This window comes from Festucalex cinctus, chromosome 18 (assembly GCF_051991245.1).
Source record: "Festucalex cinctus isolate MCC-2025b chromosome 18, RoL_Fcin_1.0, whole genome shotgun sequence".
In the NCBI taxonomy this organism is placed as follows: domain Eukaryota; kingdom Metazoa; phylum Chordata; class Actinopteri; order Syngnathiformes; family Syngnathidae; genus Festucalex; species Festucalex cinctus.
This window is the reverse complement of record NC_135428.1, coordinates 18,117,157-18,138,602: the sequence shown is the minus strand read 5'-3', so window position 1 is coordinate 18,138,602 and position 21,446 is coordinate 18,117,157. Positions and strand designations below refer to the sequence as shown.

General features: G+C 40.7%; 1 protein-coding gene across 3 annotated transcripts in view; it reads left to right on the top strand.

The window, feature by feature from the left end:
• The first annotated feature begins 5,969 nt into the window (after positions 1-5,969).
• Positions 5,970-21,446, top strand: part of LOC144006754 (glutamate receptor 4) — a 114,333-nt gene continuing 98,856 nt past the window's right edge. The window contains exons 1-2 of one of the 3 annotated variants that reach the window (XM_077505773.1): positions 5,970-6,380; positions 16,310-16,468. In XM_077505773.1, coding sequence (XP_077361899.1) covers positions 6,290-6,380; positions 16,310-16,468 — 250 coding nt within the window. In that variant the 5' untranslated portion in view covers positions 5,970-6,289. The remainder of the gene's footprint in view (positions 6,381-16,309; positions 16,469-21,446) is intronic. The other 2 variants (XM_077505772.1, XM_077505771.1) reach the window with 2 other exon arrangements.

Genomic DNA, 21,446 nt, shown 5'->3' with positions numbered 1-21,446 from the left:
TTTTTTTTTTTTTTCCAAGCCAAAGTACTCGAACATTTTGACAGAAGTGGGCATTCTGTCAATATTGATGGAATGTCTGTCACTCCGTCAGTAATGGCCGCTTTATTGGCTATTGATAGGAAACTTTGAAAATTGACAAACTAAGCATTGACAGAAGGGGTTTTCGCCTGTCAGTGTAATCGTCAATCCGTCAATAAATTTGGCAATTCGTCAATGACTGGTCCCAATTTTGAATGATGATTGACGGTTGCCCACTTTGAATGACGGAAACATTGATGAACACTCATTTTGCTGAGCAATCGACGAATGACGGATTGATGGTTCGGGTTGAAATATTGACAATGATGGAAGAGTGCCCCGACTGTTGATGATTGATGAATGACGGACGCTCAAAATTAATTGATGCACCCACCTCAGTATTTTGAAACAGTTCTGATTTAATTTAACATTTTTCAGAATGTATTTTAATAACTGTGCAAGAAGTCATTGGTGTAGACTCCCTTCCACTGCAGACTTTCTTTCCATATATGGACAATTTCCCTACATCCGCTCCATCAAAAAAAGTGCAGGAAAAATGAGGAAGCAGTTTTCATTGTCCGGGCAATCTTAGAGGACGTAGCTGCTAAAGCGCGTCGGGACTTTGATTACGGGATTGCTTTGTTCTAATTGCATAGCGATCAATCACACGGCGAATACTCGTGTAATTAATTAGCCCCGACAAACACTGCGGAGGTCAAACAGAGAGTCTATCCCACGCATGTCTACTTGAGTTGGTGACTTTTAATTCTGTAAATTGTTTATAGGACTGGAGGGTTTGTTGAATAGCATAACATCGGGTTCACACCTCCCTGGCGGTAGCTACCTGTGGCGTAGATGGGTTGGCAATGTCAGGTGGAACAGATGAAGAGTGTCTGACTCCTCAGAAATGCTTGTCCTGAGAGTCGCCTGGCTGAGTTTCTCCCATGCCCCACTGCGGGCCTCGGATCCCCTCTGTCTCCTGCTGTCGCTTTCCATTTCTCTCATTTCTTTTTTCAGACTGCGCCTTCTTCGCTTCGCCCTCAGTTGCTCTCACTGTCATTCCTTACTCCGGTGCTGCTTATCATCCTGGAACGTCCTCCTCTCCACCTTCGCCAGACCTCAGCCGTTACATTTGATGTTTTGATTTAGTAATTGATTATTTATGTGGGGGAGATGATACAAACAGTCTGCTCTCTAACTCGCCAATTATAGTCGAAACTGGACTTTGGGCTGTGTTTTACCTGGCGAAAGTGTCCTTAATAACCTGTGTACCATCACGGAAACAATCCAACAACTGTGCCAAAGAGCCATCCTCTTTGGTGTCATGGTCAGGGTACAGGTTTTTCAACCGAGTAAGTAGGTCTCATCCAGGTTGAGGGTTCTAGACCTCAGAGAATGATGGCTAGCCGTTACCCTCCGGAAAGTGTAGGATGGTATAATACCATCCTTGGGTTTCTGTATGCAATCTGGCAACCATACCAAAGGATTTTTCTTCAAATCCAGTTTGAGGCTACTCCTTCTCAGACTCCAGTCAAAAGTGGATTGGTTCGCTATTTCCCTGAAACGTAGAAGTGCCAGTGAGTTGAAATGTGTATCGCTATTGTGTATATAAACTAGCTAGCATGCCAAAGGCTTTTTGTTCAAATCCAAGTTGAGTGTAGTGCCTGTCTGATTTCTGTGCCAAAATTGTTGTCCAATGTGTGGTTGGTTGGCCATTACGGCGCTTCTTGAAAACGTTGGATGCTATGTGCCATCACCACGGTTGTGTACATAATCTGGTTACCACACTAAATCCAGTTTGTGGGTTCCTTCTCAGACTTCTGTCACAAATATGGAAGTGCCAGGGAGATGTAGTGTTCTGTCACTGAGATTGTATACCCAATCTGGCAACCTCTTAAATTAATGCTGAGGATAATCATGCTCAGATTCTCTGAGCGATGTGTTGTCAGAAGTGGAATGGTTAGCCATGAAGCCATACCCCGTGTCTGGTTGTGTAAGCAATCTGGCTACTATGCCAAAGGTTCTTTGTCCAAATCCAGGTTGAGGGTACTCATCCTCAGACCTCTGAGGCAAATGCTGTCAGAAGCGAGACACACGGAGTCCAAATCGTAAACAATGGAGGACATCCGGGCAGAAACGATCCTGCATTTCATTAAAAAGCAATTTTCTAGCATCTTCTTACGGGGCTACTCACTCCTGGCAAAAGCTTCGACTGCCGCTATCCGGCGGCCAGCCAGGGGAAAGACCCTGGCTCTCGGCCATGACAAGAGGACATTGAAGCTCCATTCCAGCTCTTGATCAAACGCATCAAGAGAAGGCATATGTAGCGTTAAGTGCACATTAGTTGGCGTTAGAAGTCTCCAGATCTCCTTTACTAACCCCACTTCCACTCTAAATGCTTTAAAATGGAATCGTTACATCATAAGGCAATGTATCTGTCATCATACTCTTTTAATAAGATGTCTAATACATTGTGCAATCGTACTCTAAGTGTCCAAAATATGATGTAACCGGTCTCGTTTTTGCTTAAATTGGAAGCTATTTGGGAAATTGTTACTTCTTAGAGGCTTTTAAGCTCAAAGATTTATCCACTTGCAAGGCGTCTTTTCACAATAAAGAGCTATCTTTTTTTTTTGTATTTTATTTTTTTCATCCGAGACATTCGCAGACACATGCAGAATGAAAACAACTGTGTGTGTGCGCTTATTGGGATTCCTTCCCAAAGAGTCGCTGAACAACATGACAGTCGCCCCTGATGTGAGCTGGGAAAACCTGCGTGGGATTCCCATCTGTTCAACACCGGGGCTGCGGTCCATCATGCAGAAAATACACAAAACTCATTTGGAAAGTCGGTCAGACTTGAGGTCATGTGGGGACCTGGAAAAAAAAAAAAAGTACAAAAACAAAGTTTCAGGACACCACCCAAGTGGTAAGCCAATGTTAGTAGTGATTGTAGTCTTGGGAATTTTTTTTTTTTTTTTTTGAGAAAATCCTGAATTGAAAAGACTTCCTTGATCCAACATGAAAGCGGACTTTAGTCTACTGAGTGAATGAAAGTTGAGTACTCAAATTAAAGGGGCTGTCTGCCGGTTTCATTCAGGAAAATGCACTTTTTAAATACAGGATTTAAACAAACAAACTACTTCTCAATTTACAGAAATTGGCTTTTCATAGTGTGGGGGTGATTTTGTCCTAAACCCCCACACCCCAGCCTGTATTTTGCCATTTTGTGTTTGTTTTGTGAAAAAAAAAAATCCGTGCGTGCCTTCAAATTACCGCGGGAGTGACGTCACGCAGCTGACACGTTCGCCCGGCCCCGTTTGCGACACGCCACCCCCCGCTCTGCGATTGGCTGGAGGGGTGTAAACACTGTCTTTCCACAGAAACGGCCCGCTGTTTACAAAACAAACACAAAATGGCAAAATACAGGCTGGGGGTGTGGGGTTTTAGGACAAAATCACCCCCACACTTTATGAAAAGCCCATATCTATAAATTGAAAAGTAGTTAGTTTGTTTAAATCCTGTATTTAAAAAGTGCATTTTCCTGAGTGAAACCAGCAGACCGCCCCTTTAAGCTTATGGCTTTGTGTTATTATCCTACAAACACGGCTAGGACATATTTGTTTTTAATGACACCTACTTCCTTGTTCCTCAATCAGGTCACTTCTTGATTGGCTGTGTTTGGTTGCACATCACAATTTAACGAGTCATGACGTTTTCCTTGCACTCGTACATTTATTTTTTTTTTGCTCATGAATACTGGACACGTTTGATATTAAACATTCTCAGCCCCAACTGGTTTCAGAGCCTTTTATTGGCACATTTACTCAACACACCTCAGGCCACAAGATAATCTTATAGGTCTTATAAAATACAGCATAATCTCGTGATTAACGTCCTTGGTCAGGGTGGAGCAAGCCTGATTTTTATCTTTGTGTGTACCAGGCCTAAAATTGTCTACCCTGAAGACAAATGATTGTGTTTCAAGGTGTCTTTCAGGGCAACAAAGGTACAGGCATGATCCCAGAAATTAAGAGTAAAGGCTCCAGACCATTTACCGCTACATGTGTATTGTAGTACCAAGTTCAGGTTCAAGGGTGTCTGGTTCCACCTGGTTTTGACGGCCAAAAAGTGATGCTGCTGGACCTGTAATCATCCAGCATTTATTTTCAAGCTTATAGCAGCTGAAAAACAATATAGAGTTTTGATTTTTCAGCACGATTTTCGAGAAGCGCAATTAAGTGTTTTTTTTTTTTTTTGCTGTTTTCCAGATGTAATTACCAGAAAGATGTCACCTTCTAATTGATAGTGACTATTTATGAAAACTCTTTTAAGAAGATGCAGGAAAATTAGATTTGTATTAATGCTTTTATGATGAAGTAGCAGTAATCTTGGCTGCTCAGTATGCCGGCAGATGTATTGATCTCAATGCCATAGCAAATGTTACTACAGAAGACAGAATATGAACTTAGTATGCAAATGATTATTTTTTTGGACCTTGGCACAAAACCTTGCAATGGTTTCTCTTGAGAGGGTGCAGACATTCGTTTCCTTTCAATTTATGCCATTAATTCCACACACATCAAAGCAATGCTGTTGCTCAAAGTAAATGTTCCTTTCTTATTAAACTCATGAAATGTGAATTGTAACTTGCTGAAGCAATCAATATGCATCAGGATCAATCTTATAGCACACATCCTCCGAATGTCAATATCGATAGGGACAACTGATAGACACTCTTGGATGTGCAGACATCCATTTACACTTGTACAAATGTACATATATACAGTATGTATGTATATGTATTTATCTCTATCTCTCCAACTATCTGTCTCTCTCTCTCCCTGTCTCTCTCTCTATCTCTACCTCTCTCTCTCTATCTTTCTTTCTTTTTCTTTCTCTCTTTTCCTTTCTTTATCTCTCAGTCTGTCTCTCTCTGTCTCTGTCTCTGTCTCTGTCTCTCTCTCTCTCTCTCTCTCTCTCTCTCTCTCTCTCTCTCTCTCTCTCTCTCTCTGTCTCTTGCTCTACCTCCATCTATCTCAGTTTCTTTCTCTCTCTCTCTCTCTCTCTCTCTCTGGCTCTCTCTCTGGCTCTCTCTCTCTCTCTCTCTCTCTCTCTCTCTCTCTCTCTCTCTCTCTCTCTCTCTGGCTCTCTCTTTCTGGCTCTCTCTCTGTCTCTCTCTCTGTCTCTCTCTCTCTCTCTCTCTCTCTCTCTCTCTCTCTCTCTGTCGGCTCTCTCTCTCTCTGTCTCTCTCTGTCTCGCTCTCTGTCTCGCTTTCTCTCTGTCTCTATCTTTCTCTCTTTCTATCCCTCTCTTTCTGTCTCTCTCTCTCTCTTTCTGTGTCTGAGCTGTCAAATTCTTATTTTTTTAATCAGATTAATCACATCTTAGAATTTTGATTAATCCTAATTAATCGCTTAATTATGAAGGTTTTTTTTTGTTCATGTTTTTGCCTGCCAAATTGAAAGGGCCCCTATTGTGTGTTAATTCTTTCGACATTTAATGTATATGAGGATGTCTTCAACAGTTTTTTGATCTGCACATGCTCATCCTCTTTTTCTAATCAGTTAATTACTTGCATAATTTCAAATGGGGAAAAAAATGACTTCAATAGTTTGAAATGGGCAAATATTATGAAAGTCATACACAAACATTTCTTCAATCCTTGAATGAAGTTGTGTTTATTGCTCAAACACAACCTGTGCTACCTTTAACGTAACCATCCGCTGTCAGCTAAAGGATAATTTGCCGTCAAAATTAATAGTGTGATTAATCTTACACTGATCATTTTTAAGTAAATATAGTACTGTATTAGTATGATGGGGAAACAAATGTTTTGGGGTTTAGTGCCGGGCGGCCGTGCACCTGCCCTGGACGCTGAAAAAAAATCGAATGGGGCGGATGTGTGTTGCGACTGCAGCCGCATCCACACTCACTGGCCGCCTCTGTCTGATGCTCAACCTCCCTCTCCCTTCTCTTCCTCCCCTCCCTCCTCTTCCTCATTTTGGTTGCGCTGTGCGCAAAGATCCAGTGCCGGACTGGATGCAGTTTTGACGGTGGACATTTCCAAAGGAAAGAAAGGAGAGAGGGAAAGAAAGCAAGAAAGCCAGACATGGATATTGAAATGCTTTCCGTGCGTCACTTTATTTGATTTATTTTGATTATGATTTATGTCTTTCCTGTATGTAGATGTGGCGCTTGCCCCGCGGGCTGTTAAACGAGAAGCCGCTGCAGCTTCAAATGTCTCCAATCAGTTTGTAAGCGCCACAAGATGAGGATTTCTTCTCGCCGCTGGTTTTTGTTGATATTTTGGGGCTTGTGGGGACTGTCGCTGGCTGCTTTCCCCAGCAGCGTCCAGATCGGTAAGTGCCAGCAATACTCGAGTGCATTTTTTTTCTTTTTCTTTTTTGTGATTCCAAGAATGGACCGTGAATGATTACGCGCAGACGTCCTGCAGTGAGAGTCTTGCGTTTTGTTTTCTTGGATGTGTGCGCGTAAATCTTGGTTATGTGCATGTTTTAAGCGCACGCATGCTCCGTGCGCGTGTGTTTGTGTGAGTAGAGACAAGAAAAGAGAGCGTGCATCCCGTCAGCGCACTGCAGCAAAGTGACTGCTCCATGCAGCTTGCATGTGCACGGAATGTGCGTGTGTGCACTGCAATTAAACTCCACGGAGATTGGCAGGCTTCGTCCAATGACGGGCGTTCCTTATTAAAGCAAGGGTGGGAAACCTGCGGGTGGTGGGCCAGTTGCGGGTCGGTCCAGTACTCTGACCACCCAACAGTTCTTATATGCATTGGTGCCTTGAGGTGTGATTATTTAGAGATGATAGCTGTTTTTTTTTTGTCCTCTTTTTTTTTTTTCTTCTTCCCCCTCTGGCTTAAGGACACACTTATGTGATCCATATTGTGACAGTAAACTCAACTCACTTGCCAACAAGCAGCAGTTTGGAAGATAATTTCTGAACAATTTGCAAAAAAGAAAAAGCCTCCAAGCTGTTTATTCGCACTCTCCATTAAAGTTCAATAATAAAACAAATAGTGTTGCAACTTTTGTTTTTGAAACAATCACATTGCTTAGCCTTTCAATCCACTGTCTTCATGCTAACTGTCATCAATGTTGCAGTGCTTAACATTTTTGTTGTTAGGTCTGAGACCTGAATCCAAAATGGATCTGTTTTTTTTTTTCCGATCACGCCAAGTTTGTTTTTGAGCTATAGGATCCCTATTGTCTTTAAATAATAATAATAATAATAAATTACTGTGTAACTAAATAAAATGCTAAGATGGACTACTTCCAATCATGGCTGGACTGGCCAGCTGGCATACAGGGCAGATGCCCGGTGGGCCGGCCTCTTTTGGGGCCGATGCAGTACTTTTTAATTAGTTTCCTATATTTTACTCCAAGACTGGCCCACAATTTGAAGGGACTGGTCCGTTAATTCATTTTGAATATAGATAGCAAACTGAAACATCAATAAACATCATTGGCAGAACTACACGTTAAGCAAGAGTTGGGCTGGGCCGGGCCTAAGTTTTGTTTGTTTGTTTGTTTGTTTGTTTTTTTGTGCGCCAGTACAGCCCTGGTTATAATCTTTGAAAAGCAGAGCTTACAAGTTTGGTTGCAAGGTCAAGAGACAAGCTGTCACATATCTGGACATGATTTCAATCGTAATCAGCTGCTTTTACTACAGCTAATCAGTGGAGTTTTGCTTATCTGAATGGTAAAATGCGGAGAAAAAAAACACACTAGGAAAATAAACTAACTGCAATTTTGGAATCGGCATGCCAATTATAATCAGAATAAAAATGTCACTCACTTTTTTCCCCCCAATGTGACATAATGGGGTATATGCCAAGGAAGAAGCGGTACTGTTTTTTGCACAACAGGTTTTTTCCGGTTCGGTTTGCGACGTGTGGGCTGCGTCAAAAATACTTGTGCTTTCGACTTTGTACCCCTGGGTTGCGCGTTCGCAACCCGGACCGGAAATAAACTGTTGTGCAAAATCACGTCCCGCCTCTTCCGTGGCATATACCCCATAGTACAGTAAGAGTTGAGACATCTCAATGTAGCTGTTTGTTTGTCTTATACTGCCCCTGGTGGCCAAATTAGCACACCAGAGGGAGCAGTACAATGGCCATTCAATTGATGCAGAAAGAAACTAATTTTATTATTATTTATTTATTTATTTATTTATTTTAGTTGAATAAATTAATGGATTGGTTTTTATAGTTGACAGGTGGAGTAGTGTTTAGCATATCAACCTCAAAATCAGGAGATCTTTGGTACTTTGGCCTCCTCCCATTTGAAGACTAAATTGAAACGTAACTTTGTGATTGGTTGTTTATATGCCTCTGATATTGGCTGGCAACCAGTCCGGGGCGTACCCCCGTCACTCTCACCCATGATCTGTAAAGTGGACAACTGCTATAGAAAATGGATGAATAGATTTGTATTTTATGGCGCTGACATCTCGCCATTGTGATGCGAAATGACAGGCTGTTCCAGTGATTGTGCTTGTCTCTTTGATACACTATAGCACCCTCAGGGAGTTCAGAGGTCGGGATCTGTTATGAAAGCTGGACCGGCGGCAGCTTGCCACCGTGCTGTAAGTGGAAATAAAAGTAGCCGAGTGGATGGATCTGCTAGCGTTTCCGGCTTATTTAGCGTTGCTACTGATGGTTAGCCGTGTCTTGAGATCTCCTCCAATACTGCAGGTGTGGATCTTCTTTTTTTTTTTTTTTTTCCAATTCTGGATTTACATTGCATGCTTCAAATAATGTTAGATTCATTTTAGTCAGTGGTGGGATCGAGGCAGCCCAAACCAACTAAATGTTATGTAACATTTAATATTTGGATTATAGTTACGTTATTTGATGTCTGTCAGCGTAAATTATCGCTCTTCACACAGACCTGCAAACAAAACCTAGACCTGCAACAAAATAATTGAAAGCGCAGTAACATTTATGCCAGGTCATGTAATCGAATACCCTTTTTCAACATATCTGAAAATTTTCAAGTTGGCAACTAATCTTTACAAAAATTTGACAACTGCCTTTTTTGCCAAGATGTGGACCGTTTTTAGCATTTGATTGGTGAATGTTGTTAGAAAGTGCAACTACAGGAAATGGGGAACTTTTTTTTTTTTTTTCCATTTTCATACCCTAAAACACCGTTGTCATTGTAAAGAAGCACCCAAAATGACACAATTTTGTAATTCATGAACAAAGGTAACAATTTGATATCAGAATATTTTGCTTGACTTTTAACTCATTCACTCCCAGGCGTTTTCACTGTTTTACTGTATTTTAAATGATTTTGCAAGGCCCACAGAATAGTGTGTTCTATTGCTATAAAACATGCAACCTACCAAAAGAAAGAACAGTCTCTTCTTTCATCAGGAAGAAAATCTATATTTGTATCAGTTTCTGTTTTGCAGCAATTAGCATTAGAATATAGCTACATTTCATCATTATTCACAAACCTGTTGAAAACACTGATAAAAAGAGCTTGTTGCAACACGGCCCGTGCTGATCTCTAATACTCTGCTGCCACCTCCTGGCCGTTTTTTGTAATAACTACTCGGGCTGAGACAAAAAACCGATTCGACCGAACCATCGTTCGTCAAGGGGAGCTAAACGGCCGTATCTGTAGCAGACTTGTCAACCGATACAAAATCCTCCGGGAATCCTTAGATAGATTGCTTGTAAAGCTGTGGACCGGATATTGCGTGGCTGTGAATCGGTTGCGAGTGAGGCTTTATGGTTTTTATAACAATAGCAAGAGTTCTGCACCGTGCTCTACTTGTTTTGTTTACGTTTCAGTAGCATCACTATTCAAGCTACTTCTGTGTTTACAGAGAGCTAGCAATGTAGCGCTCAGAGACGCTTCATTCCCCGGATGTTGTAAACATAATGCAAAGACATTACGCACCTTTTTGGGGGGCCCGCCCACCATCAATGCCGGGATCGCGACACGGCACGGGATAGAGTGCGTGCAACGAGTGACATGCAACTGAAGACAGTAGCAGAAGCCCGTGCCGTGCATCTCTGTATTTCCATGGCTATCGAGTCCTCTCGGTGCACTTGTATGTCCCGGTGTTGGTACTGCTCGTGACCCAAAAGAATAACTCACGTGACGATCCACCAGCTAAGCTAAAAGCACACTCCAAGTATCTCATTTCTCAGTTTGTGGCTCCCTGTCAATGTACACAACTAGCATAAGCAGATAGGAGAACTGAGACGTGCCCGCAATTACGCCATCAACCTCAAAATGAACGACAGTCCAAAAAAAACAAATAAACAAAAACAAAACATGAACAGTTGTGATTCCGTGGTCATCATCGTGTCTCAGATATTACAAAATAAAATAATAATAATAATAATAATATGTCATACATTAACCAACAATGAATGTGATGGCATAAGAAAAACAAAAATTGTTGATAAAAAGGGAAGGGCACTTTTGGCAATATTTTTGGATATATTAAAGGGACACTTTACTTATTGATCCATTTTTAGCAGCAAAAAGTTGCTACTTTTTCAATAATTAATTTGGTGACGTGATAATTTTTTTATTTACATTTAATAACTTTTAAACCATTGTTAAAATGAATCGAACGCCGGCATGTTTGTTACACGTGACTAAATAACCCGGATGTTTACGTCACTAGTGTGTAAACGCTACACTATGGAAGCACTATGCAACGCAGCCGTGCATCTAGCGTCAAACCCGGAAGGATTAAACCTTATCGCTTCGAGCCAACACGACAAAATAACACTACCGAAGGAAAGTCTGCCTTGGATGTGAAAGTTGTGGCGCCAGATGGTCTTTTCGGGCACAAAATAAACTTTGACGAACGAGTGAATCAGGCGGGGGGTGAGTGGTGCTCGTGCGGGAGCTGCAGGAATGGACAATCCGCTAATGAATGTGTGCTGTCTGGAAATGAAAGAACTCGAGGATCGGTTCCTTGCGGACAATCTCAACTGCATCCTGGAACATCAGACATTCAACATGGCAATACTAAATAGACATTCTCAGGATAGCTTTGGTTGCGATGAAAGATGTGAAGAAGAAAAGTCTTGGAGGAGCAAATATCCAACAGGTAAAGTGACACACAGTACGAGCAATGCAAAACGTGTGGAACTGACGAAATATTTCAGGAAAAAGAAAAAATAGTTAAATTAAATGTATCGTCGTTACAGCACCCAACCTCCCCTAGCTGTTTTTTTTTTCTTTTTTGCGTAGCGTCCCACTGCGGTCAGGCCAGCCGCCACTCGAAAAGACGAAGTCAAGCCAGCCGCCCCAACGATTGTTAATACTGTGCATTACGGTAACGTGCCGACGTGCCCCTGCGTTGGCCACCTTCAAATGAATTATGAAATAAAACAGTCCGTGCAGTATAATAACCAATGCCCCCCCACCCCCGAAACATGCCTACCTTTCGCTTTAAATTTGCTTCGCTTCTCCGAGATCTTTCAGTGGCCGTAGTAAGACCTCGATTTGTGCCGGCTGTTGTGAGAGTGAAGGCTCCGTGTTGCTAGCAGTTGCGGCTCCTCCATCGGCTTGATTATTTCCCACGTCTGGTTCTTTAAAGATACTCGGTACTGCGTTGGGCTTTAGTATTAGGCGTGTGGCGTACCCCATCTCAAATTGTAACATATATTCGAAGTCCTCATGCCTGAAATGTTCGCTGCGCGCACGCCTGCTTGTCCTTCGGGAGGTTGACAGCACTTAGCAAACAAACCATTGTCTACTCAAGTAGTTTGGGGGGGGGGGGGGGGGGGGGTCTCGCGGGTTTTTCCTTGCCGACGCCTTGCAAAATTTTGCAATACAGTAAGGCATAACTGACGTTTGTGTCTTCCTCGTTGTTATGTCTGCGTGAACTACTGTTCCCCAAGCGAGTATACACACTAGTGACGTCACCACTTGGGGGCGTTGCAACACGGAAGTACTTCTATGTTGAAAAAAGTTAAATAAATCAATATAGGAGTGTATTCTTCAGCTCTTATGCATGTTTCGTAGCTATACTAACTATTTACTGCCAATCAAGCCATACATGTAAAATTAAAGGAGCCTTCCTTTAAGTGGTTAAAATGTGTTTGATTTATTGTTCCATAAGTTGGCTTTATATTTCTTTTGGCTGGACGGTAGGTTTATTTCGTGTCTTAAATTTATGTTTCGTAAGTAATTCAGACTGTGCACATATTCTGTTTAATTGTTTTGGTGTCTTTTTAAAGGTTAAATATTTATATTTCAAATTAAATTATCAGCCTTTTGTTTTCCTGATCCTTATTTTGAAAAGAAAAAAAAAACAATTATAACTGTCAATAACGACTAATAAATATTTAAACTGATATGTTTTTCAGTCATATGCCCAGCCATTTGTTGCTGTCTATTTAAATAATTGATTCAATATATAAAAATATAGAAGACATTTTTATTGTTTTTTAGCACGTTTGAAGATACTGTAAAAATTGGTCGTGCTTTAAGATTAACGTCTACAAGCAACAAATGTCACTATAAGTTTTGACTATTGAAATGAATCGTATCGAATCGAAAATTGTATCGTTCCCAAACTAATCTACAAGTTGTTTGTCTTTTCGAAGGCGGAAGGCGCGACTATCAGCTGTCTGCAGCGCGTTGATTAGCTGTCTACAGGGCGCCGCGCAGTGATACGAACAAACAGAAAAGTAGTGCCTGGTGGTAATAGCGTCTGACTTTTTTCAGAAAAGAGTATTGTGATGCAAATGTATCACTCTTTTGAACACAAATTGTTTTTAGAAGAAAAATGCTTTTATTTCCTTGACCCCAGCCAGCTTGCTGGACTATTTTCCTCTCGTCCAACACCGGACCAGAACTCATTTCACAGAACGCTGTCAGGGGTGAAGTCAGTGCTGATTGCACACACTGGAGGTGAGGATGAAATAGAGATTCATTTAAAAAAATCCTAACTAACCCTTTAAAATAATGAAATGATGTACAGGAAAAGATGAGGGCAAACACTGTGTGACATAATTATCACACCAGAAATGTGAACCTAACTTTCCACTATTTCACAAGATCAAAATTTAGAATATTTTTAAGATAATAGTTTGTTGTAGCTATCATGTGTTGGCCATTGACATGACAGTTGTCATAATGTAGTTTTTCCATACATTTTTCATGACCAGGAAGGGTTTTGCTGGCATTGCGTCTCATTGGGATTGGGTGGGGTTGAACAGCCCCAACAGGAAATTAATCCACATCCACAAAAGCCTCAAGTCTCCTTTGATTCAACATAAAAAAAATAGATTGGATATAGATCCTCTTTGCGATGATGAAACTTTATGCCTTTTAAAGTTGCCGCTCATCAATAAGGCACCCTTAAGGCAGTTCTCCTCAACTTATTTTTTCCTTCTTATTTCATCCACTCACAACCAATTTTCCTTCTAAAAAGTCCATTCTGACTCATTGGTTGGTTTGTTCTCCAGTCAGGAATTAACACAGACTACATTTGGTAACAAATTTAGGTTCAAGGAGGTCAACCATTAAAAAAAAAATAAAAAAAAATACACACTGACATTTTGCTTGAAAGGACATTTGCGCGCAAGAAATCTGGCCCGAAGGCACGCTTTTTGAAATGTGAAACAAACTGCCTCCAACGTAAAATACCTTTTGACATTTGCACAAGCATGAACATCCGTAATGAGGAGCTTTGTACATGAATTGGGTTGGAATGTCAAGAAGGCCAAGGGGAACCCATCGTTGAATTCTTTTATGCTAAGCTTGCAGTATGATCAACTATTATGAGTTTGCCTTTTTGTCAAAGCAATGCAGTAGCCAACCGTGCTGGTATTAACCACATCTCGTCTTTTGTATTCATGCACTGTACAAATTTGAACATTTCTGGCACAAACTCTGGGGGTTATCCACTGGCTGGATTGTCACATTTTGACAGAAGCATTCATCTTTCCCCTGTTGATGCATTGGCCCGTGACTTTGGTGATCCCCTGATATTCCCCCGCTGGGTTCCGCCGGTGGTTTGACATTCATCGTTGCCGCCGAATGGACAACGCAGGATGCGATGGATTGCGATGACATGTGGCACAGATGTTGGTGGGGGTGTGCGTGTGTGTGTGTGGGTGTGTACCTCCGGGTGCTCTGGTGATCTCCTGACTTTGCGACCCAAAGACGCTGGGGGGGAAATGGTTGATGAATAAACACAAGCTGGGAATGGATCGGATGACATTCCCATTGGCCCCGCTCCAATTTGTCTTTTCGTGCTCTACGGCTGCCGTTTACCTGCTAACATGGATTAGATGCGGAATTTGCTATTGGACAGTAGAGAAATGAATACTTAAGTTTGACAAGGGCAAATACATTCATTCAGGAAGATGGCATAGTTGCAGGTCAACGTGCGTTTAAGCAGTTCAGATTTGTGGTTTAGGATGGAAGATTACCATGAGGTTTGGCAGGTAAGGTTTCGGATTTCTGATAAAATCATTCCAAATTCGCTGATGATTTGATTTTGTGGAAAGGGTCTCAGGTTTATGACTAGACTTGTCATGACTGGGGTCATGCAAGAGTTATGCTTACTGTAGTGACTCCGGTCATGTAAGTGTTATGTTTACTGTCATGCAAGGGTTATGTTTGCGTCATGACCGTGAGGTCTAGTGTTTGTTTTAAACGGATGTAACCAGCATCTAGTTTCAACTGGTCTTAAGCTATGTGATGTCAGGAATCTTTAATCTCTTTAGCTGGTCAACAGCCAATCAGATAATACCATGTCAGTCTTGTTACCCACATGTCTAGCCACAGCCAATCAGATTGATTCGTTGTCTATATAAGCCGGTCTAAGAAGTGTGCTTTTGTTGGATTATTACCTCTGTTCCTCTGTGCAACTCTAGTTGTTTCTCGTCTAGTCAAGTTTGTCCCATGCCTCTCAATGTGAATAAAAAGTTAAAATCTTATTTGTGTCTGCGTTTTTTGGGATCCAACTCCAGAACATAACAAGACTAGAGTAGATATCGAAAGGTATAGTAGTTTTTAATTATGATTTCGTTGTGGAAGGAATAGCAGAAATCCTTTTAAAGGGATACTTGACTCATTGAGCCATTTCCAGCAGTAAAAAGTTAATATTGTCTATATTTCATGTGGTAACTTAATTATTTTTCAAGTACAATTAATACCCTTTTAAAAAGTAATTTTTCTACTTGCTGTCTGTCGACTGATGATTACATCACCTGTGCTGAGGAAGTGGGTAACGACCAATCATGGCTCAGTTTACTGACCAAACCCAGAAAACAGGTGAACCATGATTGGCCGTTATTTCCTCAGCACAGGTGATGTCGTCATCAGTTGACAGCAAGTAGAAAAATTACTTTTTAAAGGTATGAATTGTACATGGAAAAACAAGTTATCAAATTCATTCTGGACAAAATATTAACTTTTCACTGCTGAAAATTGTTTGAGTCAAGTATCCCTTTTAAGGTCTAACATTTCGGGATGCTGGTTAAGATGGAATTGTCACAAGTCCTTAAAGTTTTTGCAATTAGGATTCTTATTTTTGGTCAAGTGGTTCAGATTCCAGGTCAAAGACGAACAGATAAGTGTTAGACTTCCTGGTATTTTCATGAAATTCATTTTAGTTTGAGCTGCCAAGATTTATGATGGAGTAGTCACTGCTTTTATGATCTAGTGATTTATGAAATCTGCTTTAAGATCTGAACCGTCCCAGGTGGTCTAGGGCAGGACTCACCAATTCCGGTCTAAGAGGTCCGAAGGCCTGCAGATTTTAGATGTTTCCGTCCACTAGCACACCTGATTCATATAATCAGCTCATCAGCATGCCTAAAAATGATCCTGATCATTTGTATCAGGTGTGTAGGTAGGCAGAAACATCTAAAACCTGCAGGACTCCGGACCTGGAGGACCAAGATTGCCTACGCCTGTTCTCGTTGTTGAGATTCCTGGTTTTACATCATGATCAACTCCCTTTACAGCAGGCATGCCCAATCCTGGTCACTGAGGGCCTAAATCCTGCAGGTTTTTAAATGTTTCCGTCTTCCAGCGCACCTGACTCTAAAGATCAGGATCGTAATCAGGCTTCTGCAGAGCTTGGCGAGGAGCTGATTATATAAATCAGGTGTGTTGGAGTACGGAAACATCGTGAAAAACCTGCAGGACTTCAGCCCATGAGGACCAGGATTGAGGAAGCTGTCTTTATGGGAATTTTGGCAATCTGTATGTCCTAACCTAAAACATAATCTGACTGACCCTCATCCAACATTGTCTTTTGTTCCCACCTCCAGGCGGCTTGTTCATCCGAAACACAGATCAGGAGTACACTGCCTTCCGCTTGGCCATCTTTCTGCACAACACCAGCCCCAATGCCTCAGAAGCGCCCTTCAACCTGGTGCCTCACGTAGACAACATCGAGACGGCAAACAGCTTCGCCGTCACCAACGCCTGTAAGTCCCTCTTGTCAGCTTGTCAGCGGTTTGTTTGATACACCGCAGCTTTTAATGAGATGATATAATGCAAGCTTTGCTGGGTCTTAATCTTAATTTCATCACTTCTCTTGCTAATCGAGAATAGCTTGACATTATGCTGTGTTATTTGTCACTGTTGATGGATTTTTTTTTTTTGCAAATAGGTAATGCAATTCTAAACTGTGTTGTCAAAAATTAGCAGACTATTATGTATTGATACTAGTGTTCAGGTTTACTTATTTTTTAAACAAAGGCAACATTTTTCAAACTGGAGTCCCAATCTTGGGCTCTGCCAAATAAACCATATGCATTTATTTTTTTTTGAAGAAGAAGAAGAACAGTGTCCCAACTTTCTACTGATTATAATGTGCAACGGTAGATGCTGTTATTTTGGTTAGCAACAGCGTTCAAATGGGCCCAGCAGTTAACTAAAAATATCGAACCTGCTTGTCTACCAAAATACTAATTACCATTGAAGACAACTTAGCATAACGCAATTATCATCTTAAATACTTACACTCCACGTAGAGATCCTTTTAAAATGCCTTGGGTGGGTGCTGCTGTTTTGGTTAGCAACAGAGTATAGGCTCAGCATTTATCTATTTAGTCTGCACATTTAGCAGAATATTAATCACCATTTATTAAAAATGTCGTCCCCATATAATGTGTGATCTTGTACTGAACTTGCTGTAGGTGCTGCTATTTCGGTTAGCAAAAGAGTTCAAATGGGTTTACCTCTTTGTCCATTTGAAAAAGTATATGAACAGAGATGATTATTTTCCAGTTTGTTTTTATTTAAGGGAGGCATTGTTTTTTTCTTAATTGGCCAACAATGGTTACATTTTAATAGAAACGAGGGCTTCGACTGGTTGTGATGTGATGCAAAGGAACATCCGTGTTGTGTTGACTCATATGTTCAGTTGTGCGTCTCCATGCTGTCAGTGAAACGCAATGTGTGTGTGCGCGCATGCATCCACAATGTGTGCCAAGAATCCCACAAACACACACTTTGTAATTGAAGTAGGCGGTGTTTGTTTTTGTGACCATCCCTGGGGAAAACAACATCCTCCTTCCTCCTGGCCGTGCGTGTCTTCCATCTTTGTGTGTGCTGGTGGCGGGCGGGGGCAGAAAAGGTGTGTGTGTGTGTGGGGGGGGGGGTCGAGGGTCTTGCAAAGGTCGTAAAACACGGCGTCCCAATGTCTTGCGCTATGTGCGTTGTGATCCGTGGTTCGAAAAATCAGTGTAAACCAAGCAGAGAATGAAGTGCCTTGAGCTCGCTTTGCCAATCGAAGGTTGTGTTATTTGTGTGCGACGTTTGTCTTTTTTCTTTTTTTTTCTTCCGTGTGTGCGACATTACTCGTATTAATTCGATATGTCTGCTTTTCAGACAGGCAGTAGAAAATATCATATTGCCCCTCTTGGCCCAAAAATAGCAGACTGTCTGCGTATAAATGTAGAAAGATGGATCATGTGACGAGTCCGACGCTCATTACAAGTAATTGAAGATGGGTCAAATACAATTAATACACAATATATAGATTGGACAATAAAATAACAAATATCTGATTTAAAGGTGCTCCTTTTGTCCAAAAAGTAGTCGCTGTTAATTCCAGTAATCCGGCTGTGACTTTTTCTTGTGCTTACAAGGTTACAGCATCCTTGAAACATGCAGTATGTGTGCAGTATAGAGGCAGAATGGCTGGCTGCTATAAGCCCGTCAATGACCAAATGCTTAAAAGCAGCGGGCGGTCCATAAGCGGATGTTCAGGTGTCCAAAAGCCATCCCCTATATGAATTCCCAGGAAAGAAGTGAATGGTGTGATTTGTCTACCTCGACTCTAATGGCCATGCGCTCACAGGAAGCCTGACTGCGGCCCATTGATTGGATGAGGCAAATCAGAGCAGAATTACATGAGCCAATCAATGGTTGTGATAGCTCAGGGGCCAGCGAGGGGGAGAATCTACTATCGAACCGCATCGCTTGTTTCGACAATCATTTTAGTCTTTTATTCATTTTTTTTCTGCTTCTTGCTTGCTGTTTGATTCTACCATTGTGTTCCTGATACTGCTTTTCCCTGCAGTTGGCTAGCTCATGTACCTAGATTATGCTTGGACCGTCGTTTTAATGAATTATATCACATTTTCTATCCTTCGGTGCTTTTTAAAGCCTTAAATACGGTACCCAAAACTGGTTATTTTTGTTTTGAAAATCACTTTGTACCTATAGGCTACAGCTGAATAATTTACAATTTACAGATGCTCCTCACCACTCAAACCCCAGATAGCTAGCTAGCTAGCTAGCTCGCTTATTTGTCCAATAAAACATTACTTAAGATACAATTTATTATTATTAATAATAATAATAATAATAATAAGAAGAAGAAGATTCCATCCATCCATCCATTTTCTTGACCGCTTATTCCTCACAAGGGTCGCGGGGGGTGCTGGCGCCTATCTCAGCTGGCTCTGGGCAGTAGGCAGGGGACACCCTGCCTGGTTGCCAGCCAATCGCAGGGCACACAGAGACGAACAATATTATTATTATTATTATTATTATTATTATTATTATTATTATTATAGATAATAAGAGACTAAATTGTATCTTCTTAAGTCATGTTTTATTGGACAAATAAATACCGGTAGTTACTTCTGTAGACAATGTTCCTATGTCAATTTTACTATCATTTAGTGCTTCTGACACTATTTAAAACCTTAAATGTGTTACACACAATGGGTACTTTATGGATGTTTTTTATAGTTGAGTATACAGTGTTTAAAACATTTTACAGGTTTTCTTAGAACGCTACACTCAAGGACTTGCGGTTACTAGTTAGCTATGAGAAATGACTTTCTAGCCTCCTTGTGTTACTAAACAAAACAAAAACAAAAAAACACTTTTTTCATAGACTAGCTAAATTTACAGTTTTTCCTCAAACATGTCACATTCAAGCTCCACTAGAGGATAAATAGCAAGCAACAAAGAGAACATTGTAATCTCCTGGTGTGGTTTAATTCAAGAATGTGATAACGAGCTCTTATAAAAACAATTGTGAATCGACTCTAATGTTGTTTTAGTGGGCAATAAACACCAATGTGATGTATCAATGGGTGAAACAAGTTAAAAAACAACAACTTTGTTCTTAAGTAGTTAGTACGATATTTTGTGTGAGTAAAAATGTTAACATTTAAAGCGGACTAGCATGTAGCTACAGCCAAGTAAGTAATAGTGGAGGTCAGCCATCACTGATGCACAGCCAAAGCATTGATCCACCGAGGCACTGATGTGCTCGCCATGCAGGGACGGTGGAGAGTGCGTTTGCTGTCTGCTATGCTAATCCATCATTAGCTACACAGCCGTGGTGGAAGCGTGGACCAAATCAAGGAGTCTACTAGCGTTGAGAGGCCACTATTTGACGCTCTATTTCCGTTGTACTGAGAGGTATAATAAAGAGGGCAGCTATCTGGCCTTCTGCTGGAGGAGCGGCGCAATAAAGCAATAAAATTAATTGAGACAACGCTGCATAATTACCATGAGCAAATGACGCCGGAGTGGGAGGTGTGGTCCAATTGTGGTGTTAAGTGATTCCCACAGTGAAAAGTGAATGTCAGCAAGCTTGCCTCACTTCACCATGCTTGTTATCAGGCATCATTTTTTTTATTTATTTTTTTTAAATGTGTTCAGCACCTACTTGGTCAAGAATTATTGAAATGAAAATGAAATTTGATCAACAATTACTACGCACTTAAGTACCGCAAGTATGCTGAATCTTTGAGTTGAACTGACACTGAGCAGAAGCAGATCCTGCAGCTCTGCTTACATTTTTTGGCTTTGACACAATAGCGCATCCTTGTAGTGTGCAGTTTGCAGGTGGAAATGAAGTGACAGAAAGCTCTGAGAGCTCCTTGGTGATTCCCAAGCTATCTGAAAGAACGGAAATATTCTTCAGCAGGGGTGTCAACCTCATGTTAGCTCAGGGGCCGCATGGAGGAAAATATATTACCAAGTGGGCCGCATCGGTCAAATAACGGTATATAACTTAAAAACAATTGCCATCAATTATACGCAAATTTTCACTATTTGTGGGCCAGCCCAAAATTACGGAGCTCAACTGTAATCATATTGTTCCAAAAAATAACAAGAATGCAAATAGACGCGGCAACACTGAGTTCTGGATGTGTTAAATCTACCCGTTTTGCATATATATTGTTCCCAGAATGCATTGCATGGTGTAGTTAATGACATTATAAGGATGTTAATCCTTATATCTATTTGTGTTACCAGTAACTGAAGTATTTAACACATTTGTCTGTCTATGAAGTAAAAAAAATAAATAAATAATAATAATAATAATAATAATAATTCAACAAACCGTCACTTTAAGTTGTGTGTAAAATAATGACATCCAGGACGATTCCCCCATACCAGTTGCATTGCTCACCTGAGGATTGCTTGTGAAATTATAAATTTATATATATATATATATATATATATATATATATATATATATATATATATATATATATATATATATATATATATATATATATATATATACAGTGATACCTCAGCTCACGAACTTAATTGGTTCACAGAGAGTGTGTGTAAGCCGAAAAGTTCTTCTTCCGAACATTTATTTCCCATAAGAAACCATTAAAATGAGAATAATCCGTTCCCAGGTCCCTATAAAACATAATTTTCTACTAAATAAGCCTTAAAACTACACAAAAATATACCTTATTTTATGTATAATAAATGTGCTATTGTATTGTAATTAAAGAAATAAATTATACTGTATAATAAAGTCGTTTTATTTTACTTTGTGATGGTAGTCCTTAAGGATAGTAGCAATGGTAGACTTACTTCATTCGCGAGCGTTTCACCGCGTAGAGTGTTTATGGAACGGTTGTCGCTCATTCGCACTTTCGTGCTCACCGGAGCGGAGGTGTGTCCCTTGGT